Consider the following 15,280-nt stretch of genomic DNA (forward strand, 5'->3'; position numbering starts at 1 on the left):
AGGTACGTTAGGATGTGGCCAGGGTCAAACGCTAGGGTGTAGCCGGGGTCAAACGCTAGTGTGTGTGGCGTGGGAAGCTTGGTAAGCCCAGGCCCGAGTTACTTGTCCCACTGATTTCTTCACCTAAATTTAGGTGTAGGAAAAGGAGGCATCCAGAAGTAGTGTTAATGGAAGTGTGAAGATTCCCAGAGAGGTGTGTGTGTGTGTGTGTGTGTGTGTGTGTGTGTGTGTGTGTATCTCAAGTGGGGGAAGAAGAAAGAAGAGAAGAAAGGATGGTGGCAAGGCACAGCAGGAATTTCAGGGGTAACAACAGATGGATGAAGTCAGAAAAACACTCAGATTCACCAAATGGCAGAAGTGGGAGCATGCTAGAAAGGACTTTCTAAGTAACTGCAGGAACCGGCACCATAGTCAAGTCCACAAATAGTAGATGGGAGGTGGGTGGAGGTGATCCTGTGGGCAGGGACTCTAAAGCCAGCACCCCACGTAAAATGCCAGGACACTTGAACGGCAGTTTCAGATCCCAGAGTGACCCAACAGTCCAAAGGCCATTCTCACTTCTGCTGTTAAGTGTCACATCTAACTAGTGGCCATGTGAGGATAGACTTACTCATTTTGTCTCATAATGTTATTTACTTCTTTAATCCAAATCAATGTGCCTTAGAGTTGTAAAGTGGCGGGGCGGGGGTGTCATGCCAGGATTGATCCATCTGAAGATAATGTGCTCACCTTTCAGGGTTTTTGTGCTCTAGAAGTCTATTAAAATTCAAGCATGAAGGATGACTTGGAAAAAATTATGGCCTGCAAGGAAACTTGCTGTCCAGCCAAGTCGACAGAGACATATGCACTCAGCTCTACTTGATGGACTCCCGGGAGAACAGCCGACTGAGCACAGTGAGGGGCAGGAGCAGTGGCAGCGCACTTGCTTCCAGCTTGGGGGCTAAGAATGGCTTTTCTCGCCTGTTTTCTTCTTTTGTCCCTCCACCAGCCGATATGTGGTCTTTCCAAAATGCTGCCTTCTCTCTTGAGAAGTTGGCACTGATGGATCTTCCAGCTATTCTGGGGCCATCACTTTTTGTGGCTTTGCCTTTATATTTTATTTTTCATTGTGTTAACTAGTATGCCAATGAAATGCAACCCTTTTAAATTTGGGGGTGTAGAGTACATTTGCTTGGGCTATAAACACAGGGTCATATAACGGACGTCCAGACCATTTCCATCCTGCATGGCTGAGGTGCTGTACTTATCAAACAGTGTCTTCCTCTGGCCCCTGGCAAATGGCATTCTATTTTCTCTTTATAAAAGTTTTGCCATTCTAGATACCTATATAAGTGGAATCATATAGTGCCTGAGGTTATATGATTTCTTTTTTCATTTAGCGTAGTGTCCTCATGGTTCGTCCCTGTCCAGTATTTTCTTCTATTTTGTGGCATGTTAATAGTTTACCATATGTATGTACTGTGGTTTTTGTTTTGTGTTTGTTTTGACCAGTTGCTACTCTGGTGGATGTCTAGGCCAGTCAGCCTCTTGGCTATGGTATACAATTCTACAGTGAAAATGAAAGTGAAAAGATCTGCTGAGATCCCAACTTTCATTCTTTTGGATGAGTACCTAGGAGAAGGGTTATTAGTTGTTATGGTAGTTCTACTTTTAATTTTCTGAGAAACCTGCGTTGCCATTGTCCTCCCATTTTGTACGTCCTCTGCTAGTGCTGGAGAGAACTTACTACGTGCCTGTCTGTTGTTGTGCCTTTACCCGAATCTTCCTTCCCCAACAACTGCAACTGCTCTTGCCCCGTGCTCAGGGCACCGCTCCTGCTAGTCTTCTTTCGGTTTCTAGGATATAAATGGACTCCTGACATGTTCTTAAAAAGCCATATCAAGTCCAAATACCCCACGACTCATGTGTGGACAAATTTTATTTTAACTGAACTGCCATCTCCTGAAGGTGGGGACACCTTTTCATACCGTGGAGAGGCAGCAATCATAGAAAATGGATATGTGTCACAGGTTTAAAAGACAGTTGCTCTAGAAACATAAAAAGGACACTAGGAGAGCAGGGTCCAAGTATACAGGACACTCTCCATTCCTATAGAGATAAATGAATGTGACAGAAATAGAGAGGAAAAGTCAATGACACCACCTCTTTCCCCTCCTACCTGCTCCCCGCCCCACAAGAAGGACTTGGGAAAGACAGGCAAGCGTAGACAACTGGATCTGACTACAGCTAAGCTCTTCAGTGTGGCATGTTGGCAGATGGGGTGAGCAGACGCATGTCAGGAACAGGAAGTGTGTTCATTTCATAGGAAGTCAGCCACTTCTTGAAATAGGGGCCAATCTAGCTGGCTTTCTGAACAACTCTCCCTCTGGCACCTTGTGCTGGAGAGTCCTTTGTTTTCAGCTGTGGTCTGCCTTGCCAGCAGTGCTGTCTGAGTGGTTAGCCCACACCTAAGCCGGAAGTCAGAGCCTACCCTTGTCTGTCCACGGGAGGGAAAGGAAGAGGTATGGGTCTTATGGACTGCATGATGCTCTTAGTAGCTGTGAAAATAACTGCATCCTTTCTGTCTTTCCTTCCCCTCTCCTGCCCTTCCATCTGCCATGAACCCAGGTACTGGCTCCCACACTGGACAGGAGTGTCTAATCTGCTGCATGCTAGACTTAAAGGAAGTTCTCAGGCTCTGCCCACAGAGCGTCCTCTAAGTGGTGTGGATGAGGCCAGGAATCCGCCATTCCTATAGGGGCACACCAAGGAACTGCTCAAGGATGGGCGCAGAACTAACAGTGTTGCTGACGAATGATCTCTCCCTTTGTCCAACTCGATGATTTTTTTTTCACAATTTCTTTTAAAAAATGAGGAAAAGGATTAATGTTATTAAAACTAAACCTCGCACACTATCCTGAAGTGATAGTAACCATTGGTACTCCAAATACATTTCTGTTTCTCACAGGCGGACTCGACCTCATCTTCCTTCCGGGCCTCGGGTTTGACAAAGACGGCAACCGGCTGGGGCGGGGCAAGGGCTATTACGACACCTACCTGAAGCGCTGCGTGCAGCATCAGGAAGTGAAGCCCTACACGTTGGCTTTGGCCTTCAAAGAGCAGATCTGCCCCCGGGTCCCCATGGATGAGCACGACATGCGGGTAGATGAAGTTCTCTATGAAGATGCCCCCGCGTCCTAAGTCACACAGTGACCTGAGAGCCACCCTCACTGCTTTGTGCCAGCGTGAAGAAAAGATGTGCATTTTCCTCTTGTCAAAAAACGAGTCCCAGTGGCCCATTAAAGTGAATATGGATTGTGTGTCTTAGTTAAGTATAAAATATCTAACATAAAATCATCTTTAGAAATCAATAGGAGTGTGAAGACTAGGGTATTGGCTCAAATGGAGGCAGAAGCCGTATGGTCTTCAGCTTAGCTTCCTGCTGTTAAGATGGTAAAGCTGATCTTTCTGCTTTGCAGGTTAAGATAAGTATGTGTGAGTATTAGAGAGACATAGAAATTGGGGGATGAGAGAAGGCTCTGTTTCTTAATGTCCGGTCATAGGCCTGATTGCTGTGGCATATGGAGAGTCAGCTGTTATTAATTGATTCATATTTTATCTGTACCAAGTGCTGCCAAGAATATTATTATACCACCTAATCATGGCTTCACTTACTCACCTTGAAGTCTTGTGTGTGACACTTTATAGCTTTGCATGGTGAATAGATGGGAACCTTCTGTGGTTACATACTTTGATTCAGTCGATTGGTCTCTGGCCCTTAGGACTTTCAGATCTAATAGAAGGAATCATTTCTGGAAGCTGCCATGTGCTGGATGGGCATTGCCAGATGGCCTCACAGCCAGGGAGGGATACTTTTGTTGTAGGGAGGAAGATTTGGTTATCACAAGACACTCGGGGGTCTTCCTGGACATGACTGCTTGCTTGGTTCCACCCGCAGCCTGTCACCAGCCCCTGCTGGCATCGCCTCCGGGATGCCTTCTGCATCTGTTCGCTCCTTCCTGCCACCTTGCCGCTATTTTCTTCAAGCCTCAGCATCTCTCAGCTGAAGTAGGCGGGCTTTGTGCTCAGCTTCTTTTGCCTCCAGTTTATTTCAGGCATGATCTGATAAGACCCGAATCTAATGTGGACACTCCTGATGTGATTGCAGTATTTTGGAGACTTGGTAACAGCTAGACGCCTTCCACTGTGGAAGAAATATCTTCTTGTAAGGGGCCCCCTACCCTTCTTCGGACATCTTCCTGCTCTCCTCCTGTATTGTCTTCCTGTGTATGCTGTGAGCATCACAGGTCCTCTGCCCTGTGGAAACATGCTTTCCTCTGTCTTGGTGCTATCTTCTTCGTCCTGGGAACTGCTGTGCTTCTCCAGGCTGTGCTCCTGCTTTGCTTCCTCTAAGAGGTCTTCCATGGCTCCCCACTGCCACTTCCAGTTCCGCTTTCCTTGCTGTGGCTGTCACCCTATTTATCACATTGTCCAACAGAGCAGTTACGAGTGTCCATGTCTGTCCCCTTCCTGAGGCTAAAAGTTCCAAAGAGCTTCTTGTATTCAGTAGGTAACTGGTGCAAAGTTCTTGGTGGTATGTTTTAAAAGTAAACAGAAAGTATGTGCAAGTATTTCAATTAAAAATACATCTTCTTTTACATAATATGTACTTTGATAGTTTGTGCACAAAATTTAAAAAATACTTTAAAAATACCAATTTGACTAACAGTGGATCTGCATAAGTTAGGATATACAATGAGAAATGAGAGGGAAATATAATTCCTACAAGTTGTGATGGCATTATTATACCTATTACTCTTGTACAGTGTTATTTCAGCAGCAAGGTTAAGGTAAATGTTACTGTAGCTGACATGACTGCTGGTGTGAAATAGTTAAATCATAAAATAACTGAACTGCTGCAGGCCTAGAAAGCTTTGCTTTCTTGACCTATGGTTTATCACCATCATCATCATCATCATCATTTGGTTTTTTGAGACAAGGTTTCTTTATATGGCCTTGGCTGTCCTGGACTCGCTTTGTAGACCAGGCTTGCCTCGAGCTCACAGAGCTCTGCCTGTCTCTGCCTCCCTGAGTGCTGGGCCTATGTTATTCTTGTAACAAAGGGGAACATGTAAGAGCCAGGTGTACTTGGAAAAATAACTGGCCAGAAATTCCTGGGTACCCAAGATTCAGAAAAGCCAAAAGCTACTGGATCTTTCCCTGTAGTGATTAGTCTTGTAAACCTGGCAAGATGTAGAATTACCATGGAAACACATCCCTGGGTGTGTTTATGAGGGTGTTTTCAGAAAGGTTAAACTAAACAGCAAAGACTCACCCAGAATGCGTGGTAATTCCATCTCATGGGGTGGTGTCACCGACTGAGTGAGAAGGGGAAAATGAATTGAACACTAACACGCATTGCTCTCTGCTTCTGGTTGTGGGTGCCTTGTGCTCGTAATGCCTTAGTGGACTGCTTATTGCCAAAGTAAATACTTCCTTAAGTTGCTTCTCATCAAATATTTTGATAACAACAAGCATAGTAACTAAGACACACCCCCTAAAAGAACAGGCATTCCTGTGTGGCCAACCGTGCACTGCGGTATTCCTGCTGAAGTTATTGGAAAGAAGAACACCCCCCCACCCCACCCCACCCCCCCGATGATGTAGAATATGACAATACTGTGGGTGTGATTAGGGCATCTATGATGCAGGGCGTGAGCACCACAGTGTAGGACGTCATGTATTATGGTTTGAGTCCGAAATGCCCCAACAGCTTCATGTTTTGACCAGTTGTCCCCAGCGATGGCATCATTTCTGCCTTAGGAGGTAGAGCCTAGCTGGCAGAGGTAGGTCATGAGCGCGGGGGGTGGGGGGCAGGGGGCGTTAGATCTGCCCTGGCTCCTCTCTGACTTCCTGCTTCCTTGTCTGCTGTGATGAAGCCCCCACTGCTGTGAGTGACACTTGGGTGGCGTGCCTTCATGAACTGAAGTCCTCTGAAACTGTGAGCCCGGACAAATCAGTCCTTTCTTGGTTTGCTTTTGACTTATATTCTGTCACAGCAATGCAAAAGTACTGAGTACATACTCTAAGAATGAAGAAGGTCTCAGGAGAAGGGGCAATCTAGCTACGGAAGGACTACATACTGACCGAACTACTAAGGAGAGGAAGTGGAGGCAGAACCACGCCCAGTAGCCTACTTCTGCACTAGGCTCCACTTCCAAAGGTTCCACTCCGTCCTGAAGAGCTGAAAACACCAGAAGCACAAATAGGTGTAATGACCTATGTTTTCCAGAACTGTGTTTAATCTAACTGAGACTAAACTATATGAAATATTAGTCTATAACAGTGGTTAAGAATAAATTCACATTTAATCCCAGTGTCTCCCCACCTAAAAGGACTGTATGGAGACGTGGGTGACTTCATGCAGAAATTTAGTTCCTGGCCCTAGATTTTGAAATATTGTTTGTATATGGGAGTGGAGATGGCATGACGGGGAGTATATATATGTTTCTTATAGGGATTTCTCAAGTTCAGTTGCCCACACTGTGTTTGCCTAGGTGTGTGTTCAATGCCTCCACTAGCCTATAGCTTCTCTCTGAGAAATTCATAGTCATGTCAAGGCCCACTAGAGACCCCAGCCCAAAATAAACAGTGATCAATTCTTGATGAGGGAGTGGACCCCATCAATGGTGTGCAGCCTCTTGTTTCACGTGCTGGGTTTTATGGTGGTTGCTATTCACTGTTGCGATTTTGCTCACTCAGCATCGCCACAGGCTTGGATTGTCCCAGCACGAGTGTTCTGTTACTTCATGGCCAGGGTCCATGTCTGTGAGTTGAGTTGGCTGTGTTCTTCTTCCTTGTTTTTAATTTCCGTTTTTTGTTTTTTTGGTTTTTTTTTGCATAGTTTTTCAGTCATCTTCCTATGCCTGGGAGGTTTTAGACCTTCCACCCTTTAAGAGTGCTCATCAATCCCATGATAATCTATCCTACATAAGTGTTTCTTTCTATGTTGAAAAGCAAATGTTCCTCTAAATAATAAAACACATTTTATAATACCTGCATACCAAAAGAGTATGGCAATACTGAAAGAGAGTGTATAAAGTTTGTACGTTTTAGAAAGAGATAGAATGAATTCACATATGCAGCTGCCCTGTTGTGCTAGAAAACACTGTTTTCTTGAAGTCACTCACCACCTCTGGTTCTTGCAATTCTCTGTCCCTTCTTCCACAAAGAGTCCTCAGCCTTAGGGATAGGGGTATTATAAACATTTAAGTCTGAGCACTTAGCAGTCTCTTATTCTTTGTACGTTGGCCAGTTGTGGGTCTCTGTTAATTTCCATCTACTGCAAGAAGAAGCTTCTCTGATGAGAGCTGACTATGGTCTGTGACTATAGCCGTAAATCATTAGGAGTTATTTTAATACGATGTCCACTGAGTGCACTAATAGCATAGGTTCTCCGCTAGGCCTGCACTCTATCTAGCCACAGGTTCTTGGCCCTGAGAATGAATAATAACGTCAGCACGGGTTCCAGCTCACTCAGTGGGTCTTGAATCTTACTCTAAGGGATATTTTGTTTGTTTGTTTGTTTTGCTTTTCCACACAGGGTTTCTGTGTAGCTCTGGCTGTCCTGGAACTCACTCTGTAGACCAGGCTGGCCTCGAACTCGTAGAGATCCACCTGCCTCTGCCTCCCATGTGCTGGGATTAAAGGCATGCACTGCTACTGCTTGGCTACTCTAAGAGATTTTGTTTGGGTTTTGTTTTGTTTTAGTTTTGTTGTTGTTGTTGTTTTGGTGCTTTTGAGAATTTCATAAAACATATTTTTATCAAAATCAGCCCAACTTCTCCTCCTGACTCCTTCCAGATCTACTCTTAGCTTCCTATCCACCCCCAATTCATGTCCTCTTATGCATTCATTTTAAAATATCCTATGAGTACAGTTTGTGTTGTTTGTCCATATACTCCCAGGTGTGGAATTAGCCATTGGAGTGTAACTGACCTGCCAGAAGCTACACCCCTGAAAACATACATACAAGTAACATTATACAGACTCAACAGGTTATATTTAGAAAAAAAATATATGTATACATATGTATATATATGTATATACATATTTTATATAAAACATGCACTTAATAACAATGAAAAAAGAGCCCATGAGCTTGAAGGCAGGAAGGGTTATATGGGAAGGTTTAGAGAGAGGAAAGGGAAAGGGGAAATGTGATGAAATTACAATATCAAAAATAAAAACAACACAAAAAGAATCCTGACTCTTCTTTCCCTAGAAGCCACTAACTGTAGCTCCTCAGTCAGGGGTGGAAACTCATGGGTCCTCTTCCCTCTCCAGGTTGACTGGCTTGATCATGTGCCCATGGCTGCTGTGAGTGTGAGTGCAGCTGTCCTGTCACCTCCAGAAGACACTGTCGCTCTGATCCTCTCTGACTTCTGGCTCTTAAATCTTGCTCTCTTCTGCAATGGTCCTTGGGATTTGGGGAGAAGTTGTGTTATAGAAACAGATGGCTGAGCACTCGACTGACACTCATTCTCCACACGCTTCGACCAGTTGTGAATTATGTCATCTATTGCACCAACTTCTCTCATGAGGTCGTGTGTGTGTGTGTGTGTGTGTGTGTGTGTGTGTGTGTGTGTGTGTGTGTGTGTTTACCATGTGCCTCCGGAGTCCAGAAGAGCGCTTCAGATCCCTTGGAGTTGACTTTGCAGGTGGCTGTTGAGCTGCTTGATTTAAGTTAGTGGGCACTGAAGTTGGATCCTCTGAGAGAGCAGGAATGGCACTTAAATTGCTGAGCCATCTCTCTGGTTTTGAATTTTTAAGATAGATTAAATACTATTGGACTGGAATGTTCCAGAATAGACCTGATGGCCACAGATTTCTTGTAGTCTTCCTGCCTTTGCTTCCAAGAATTGAGATTACAGATGTGTGCCACAGCAGTCTAATTAAATTATAGGAGTTGTGTAACTGAGTTTAGGGAACACACACATACACACACACACACACACACACACACACACACACCACTTTGGCAAAGGTAAAAGTTTTTGAATATGCAAGGACCAGAAATTAATTTAAAATCAAACATATTTTGGACTCTAGCCTTTTTTAGCAGTGCCCACCCATGTTGTATCACAGGACTTTGTCACAGCCTTGGTTCTGAACACAAAAGGTGCACTTCACACTGTATACCATCACACTAGTCAGTGCCAGTGAATGTTGTGTGCCAAAACCTCAGCTTGGAGAGCAATGTATGTTATGAATTCTAGTGTTTTTACTATTATTATACATACAAAGTTTTCTACTCTCATAGAAACATAGTAGTAGTTAAGGAAAACAAAGGATTTAATACTTTCCTACCATCAGTCCTAAGCATCTAAGCATTAAACTAGTATATTATTGGGTGGGATTTTGTTAATATATTTGATTTTAAAAGTTGTTGTACGAGTTGCTGACTTAACTCTCATTTAAAAAAAATACTTAATTGAATTTTGGCTTGGGATTAGGACAGAATTTCCAGCAATTTCTAAAATGCCCTAAATATTTCTACCATGTTGCACTACATATTCATGTGAAATGGAAGTGTGGGTATTGACAATCATAAAGTCAAAATACTGATCAACTTTGTCAAGTGTTGAAGACACTCCATGTCTGCACTATCAAATAGTCAGCAAAGACTCAGTTCCTCATGTAAAGTAAATGACTGCATCTCTCGTTCAGCTTAAATAGTTGTTATAGTTGCAGAGGGACAAGAAGTAGAGCCAGGCGGAAGTAGTGCCTCAACACTAACATGGCCAGTTCTAGTTGCCACGTTTGTGATTATGTTTTTTACTGACTTCTAAATAGCCGGTATCCATTTCCTTATGTGGATCTGCCATTCTTACATCAATCAGATGTCGCCCTTCTTTTTTTTTCTTCTTCCTTCCTCCCTTCCTTCTTCTCCTCCTCCTTCCCCTCCCCCCTTCTTTTCTTCTTTCTCACTATGGATCCCTGGCTACCCTAGACCTCACTATGTAAACCAGGCTGGTCTTGAACTCACAGATCTACCTGCTTCTGTCTGCTGGAATTAAAGGTGACTCATTTACATTGTTAATAAAAAAGTTCTCAGCTTATTGAAAAACATTTAAAAAGGTGTTAAGCTACGTTTGGATAATATGCTTGCACTTGTGTAAATATGAAAGGGTATCGGTACTATGTGGATTTTGCAGTTCGATTACACAATAAAGTCATGGCAAATAATCATCTTCAGCGTACCCTGTTGCTGCCCCTCCCTCCCTCCCTCTTTTTCTTCCTCTTTCTTCCTATGACTTTGCATCACCCCTCCCCTCCCTTCTCCTTCTTCTACCTGCTATGGGTCAGGCTCGGGGCCTCCTATATGCTAGGCAGATGTTCTGCCTGGGAGCCACGTCCTCAATCACAAATCCTCTTCACAAAGTAGTCTTCATCTCTGTCTTCAATGAAACATAGCCATTTACACAGAAGATTCAAAATCAATATAATTATATTTTGAAAATATTTGCTTCCATAGCAATTTTCCAGTTACCATTATAGTCTATAAAGGTCAGAATTTTTCAACATGCCACAAAGAGTTGTAACTATTTTACTTATTTTAAAATGTGATTTTATAAAATCCACATCAGTGAAGCTTGCCTCGTGTGGAGCATTTCTTACCTGTAAGTTATGTGTTAGTTCCTTTGTAAAAGGAACATTATTCACCTGTTCAATTGTTGTCTCAGAGGGTTACTGGCTCTCTGTTAACCTAGGCCTAGTCCAGAAAGCTTCTAGCCTCTGTACAATTTAACCTAGGCCTAGAATATTTTCCGATTCTACAACTTACTGCTTAATAACTCTTTCTTGTTCTTTGTGAGCTCTTAGCTGGCTGGTTCAATTCAGCTGTTCTGGCTCAAACTCCTCTCGCAGCTGACTTAGTCAAACTGGCTTTTCTCTCAGTCTGAATTGCTCTGCTTAGCCTCAGACTAACTCCAGCAATCTGCTCTAATCTCCTGGCTCCATCTCATTTTCTGGCTCATTGGTCTTCACCTGAGTTCTCTCTCTTCAACCCATCTCTCTATTACTCTCCCGATAAAACTGCCTCTCCTCTCTCTCTGCATTGCCCCTTAAGTAGCTTCCCTTTCCTCTCTCTTCTTCTGAGAGTTGGGCGTATCCTATTCTGTCAAATCTTTCTCTGATTCATCACTCTTTCTGCCACTCAATTAAACATCACTTTCAAACATGGCTGCTTCCCTCTACAAACTAACTTTACTTTCATTGTTTGGGATTAAAGTTGTGTACCACCATGCCTAGACCTAAGCTTTTCTTTACCTGAAGCTTGCTCTATACCAGGCTGGCCTTAAACTCAGATCTGCTTACCTCTGTGTCTTCCATTAAAGGTGTGTTTGTATTCCAGCCAGATCACACAGACGTAGACGGTCTTTGGATGTGGTCTCTTGCCAGACCAGCCATGTTCTGAATTAAAATTCCTCTACAGTTCTTCATGTGAATACCACTATCTGAGTTCAGTCAAAGAAGCTGTTCCATCAAGGATTGGAAATTTTTAAAGTATTTTGACAAATACCTGTTTTATCTCTGTGTATGTGTGTTTTGTTCATATGGGTACACTTGCTTATCTATGTACATATATGTAGAGGCCAGAGGTCAACTTCAGATTTTTGTTCTTCCTCAGGAACAAGCCACCTTTTTAAAATTATTATTATTATTATTATTATTATTATTATTATTATTATTATTATTATTATTATTATTATTATTCAGATAGTGTCTCTCATGGAAGGCTAGGCTGGATAACCAGCAAGCCTCAGATGTGTGCCTGTCTCCACCTCCTGGTATTGGGATTCAAGGAAGTTCCTCTTGTTCAGCGAGCACTCTATAGACTGAGCTGTCCTCCAGCTCTGTCTTACCTCTGCTGTAACATCTTCATTATACTGCAAGAGGAAGCTTCTGCAACCTTATGCTTGCATTGAGGTCTTCAGTGTGTGAGAAGTTTTTTCTGTGTGTCACCCTCCTGACAAAAGGATGCGGCTGGCTCTTTCCCTCATCGCTTCATCGCTATTTCAGTCATAGTTCTTTGACATAAAGAATCTGTAGTTTTTAAATGGCATGCTACCTTATGTGTTTTCTATTAAGTGAGAACCCTTTTAAAATGTATAAGTATTTGCCACTCTTAGTGAGGTCGGCACCTCAGGATTCCAGGTGAGTTTGCCTTCATCATCCTCCTTTGCTGCTTCGCCAGTCACAATGACTTCACAGTTGTCACTGTAGGTGTGAGATGTGAAAGTCCCCTTGAACCACTGGGGCAAAAATCCTCACTTGGGAAATATCTTTGTAATCATTTAAAATTATTCAGCTAATGTCTTGGCAAAGCACAAGTTTTTTTTTTTTTTTTTTTTTTTTTTTTTTTTTTTTTTTTGTTGTTGTTGTTATTTGGTTTTTTTGCTTTGTTTTTTTCCTTCTGAGCAGCTTGTTCTAGAAACAGAAGCATCAGCAGTCATTGCTCATCTATGTCTGTGTGATTGATGACATATCCTTGGTCCGCTGTTTAAATCCTTTAAAGAGACTTGTCTATCTGGGGTAGGTCGATCTATTAAGGACTACACAGTAAAGTGGGTAAGTCCTTGTTTTGGAGATCCATGTAGAAACTCTTATGTCTCAATGGGCTGCAAGTGACATCTGTATCCCTCAAGATACAGACCCTACATAGGACCAGACATGGACTCTTCAAAAAGGCAGAGTGAGTGGCTGATGTCAATCTTAATTTAGCTTCTAGGAAAACTTATTTTCATCTCTGTGGCTTCTATTCAAGAGACAAAGTGCTTTAAAAATTGTGTTCCTTAGGAAACAACAGATCCTGTTTTTGTGGAAACTGGTCTTTCCCCTTCCTGGATGGCAGAGACTTCCTCTCTGAAGTCCACCAATGGATTCGCAGGACTAGAGCAATAAAAACTGGAATTTCTCTGACATTCCCCACTTTCCCCGCCATGCCCTCCTCTCCTTCTTACTACCAATCACAACTTCATTTCGGTTTATTATGGCAACAGACTGCCTCAATACAAATGAACAGAATGTGTTTGCGTGTCAGCAATATGCATTTTAAAAAACACAATATGCTTAAAAAGCACACTTTCAAAGCAAACGATGCTTCAACGCCGAATGAAAATGCAGGGACTGTACAATAAATGACGACTGCTTGGTTGATCACAGAAAAATAATTTCTTTAGAATTACAATACAGGGATGTGTTCTTCCACCCCGCCCCCGCCCAAGCCTAGCGATAAAGACTACTGTATTGTTCTGAAGGTCTGGGTTGATATACCCATGGATGTTGACTGTGTAGAGTAGATGCACTGCTGTAGTTACTAAATATTTGCTATCCTTTAAATCTAGGATAAGATGAGATAAACCCCGTTTCCTGTAGATACACACAATGTAAGCGCCAGTGGACAGTGGAGATGACTGATGAGTGTGACCAGCTCCTCTAGGCTCTCTTCCGTGCTTGCAAGCATACATCCATAAAGCACCCCCTACCTGCTTAGCTGCCATTATTGCTGCTCAGTTGCCTGCAGAGTAAGACCCAAACCCCGCCTCTCATACACAAAGGGAGTTTTCCCACCCTCAATTCTAGACCGGTAATGTCAGATACATTCACATCTATTGTGCTTCGTGGGAACTGTAAGAACTCGTTTTCCTAGAATAGAATAGGAGTAGAATGGAGAAATTCAAAGAGGCACCACGGTGTCTCAGAAAGCGAACAGTGGCTTTATTGGTTTGAGGTTCATTCGGGAATGAGGTTAAAGTGTGAATATTGGTCTAGTTGCCTCACAGTGTGACCTGAAATTCGGCATTTCTCACAAGATCGCAGAAGCTGCTGCACGTTTACCCTGTGGCTGAGTAGCTGGATGCCAAGCCACACTCACCAGTATGGTTGTGCCAATCGCAAGGGCTGGTTAAGTAAATTTAAACTTAAGAAAATTTCAGTTTAAAACCACCTTCCTTGGTCCCATTATCTGCACACTAGCTGTGACTGTGGCCCATTCTTGAATAGCCCGGGGATGGAACATCTCATCACAGAAGAAAGTTCTGGGCAGCATGTTTTCTAGACCATGATTTTTCCAGCAGCTTTCTGTAGACTGCACATTAGGTCAGACTCTGTAGGGGTAAGGTACTAGAAATACCCATTTTCAACTATCCCCTGGGCATTCCTATACAAGTTAACGTTGGAAGAACATTTCTACAAAGATCCAAACCTGATCTCTAGATGTTAAACGAATACAGAATTAGGTGAATATCAGAGGTGGACAGCGAGTGGTCCAGCTTAAAATCTCTTCCGCTAACCATGAAAATCAAAGCCAGCCGTTTACAGGCTCAGAGGGTTTTGTTGGTGGAGCTGGCCTGTGATGGAGTTATGTGGGATGGAAGGGGTCTAAGCCAGCAGCCAGCAGCATTCAGCAGGTGTGCAGCTGATCCAGGCATATTCTCTGGTCCAACTGCCTCTGGTCCTCAGGTGCTGGTATGAGGGTCAGGGTTTGCTTCCAGTTTCAGTGATACACCTCATTCCTAGAAGGAACAACTAAGAACTCCCTTCTTCTTGAAACCTTTGGGAACCTCTTTTCTTTCCCGGGAACATATTTTGGGGTGAACCTACCTGTGCTGGTTTAAATAAAAATGACCCCCATAGGGAGTGACACTATTAGGAGCTTGGCCTTGTTGGAGCAGGTATGACCTTTTTGGAGGAAGTGTGTCATGGGGGTAAGGGGGTGGTGGTAGGAGGCTTTGAGGTTCAGATGCTCAAGCCAGGCCCAATGTGGCTCTCTCTTCCTGCAGCCCACTGATTCAGATGTAGAACTCTCAGCTTTTCTCCAGCACCATGTCTGCCTGCATGCTACCATGCTTCCTGCCATGATGATGGTAAACTCTGAGCTGTGAGCCAGCCCCAGTTAAATGTTTTCCTTTATAAGAGTTGCTGTGGTCACAGTGTCTCTTTACAGCAATAGAAACCCTAAGCCTAAGACACTACCTCTTTGATTATCACCTTTCAGATCTTAAAAAACAAAACAAAACAAAACACCTTTCATTTTCTTGAAAAAGAATATTTAAAACTGAAGCTCCATTTTTGATCCGAATTTCATCATCTATCTAGATTTTTGTTTGTTTCTGTACCCCTCTCCATAGCAACACAGCAGTGGGAGTGGTTTTCTAGTGTAGTATGTGGCTTTTCTCCTGGCTCTCAGGTTTCTAGTAGGAAAGGGGTGATGCTAGTCTAAATCATTGCTGCTGTC

At 43.2% G+C, this 15,280-nt stretch overlaps 1 protein-coding gene across 1 annotated transcript in view; it reads left to right on the forward strand.

Annotated features, from left to right (window-relative positions):
- Mthfs (methenyltetrahydrofolate synthetase) overlaps window positions 1-3,421 on the forward strand; it is a 28,430-nt gene extending 25,009 nt beyond the window's left edge. The window contains exon 3 of the mRNA XM_051140273.1: window positions 2,948-3,421. Coding sequence (XP_050996230.1) covers window positions 2,948-3,180 — 233 coding nt within the window. The 3' untranslated portion in view covers window positions 3,181-3,421. The remainder of the gene's footprint in view (window positions 1-2,947) is intronic.
- The last annotated feature ends 11,859 nt before the right edge of the window (window positions 3,422-15,280 follow it).

This window comes from Acomys russatus, chromosome 32 (genome assembly GCF_903995435.1).
Source record: "Acomys russatus chromosome 32, mAcoRus1.1, whole genome shotgun sequence".
NCBI classification, from domain to species: Eukaryota; Metazoa; Chordata; class Mammalia; order Rodentia; family Muridae; genus Acomys; species Acomys russatus.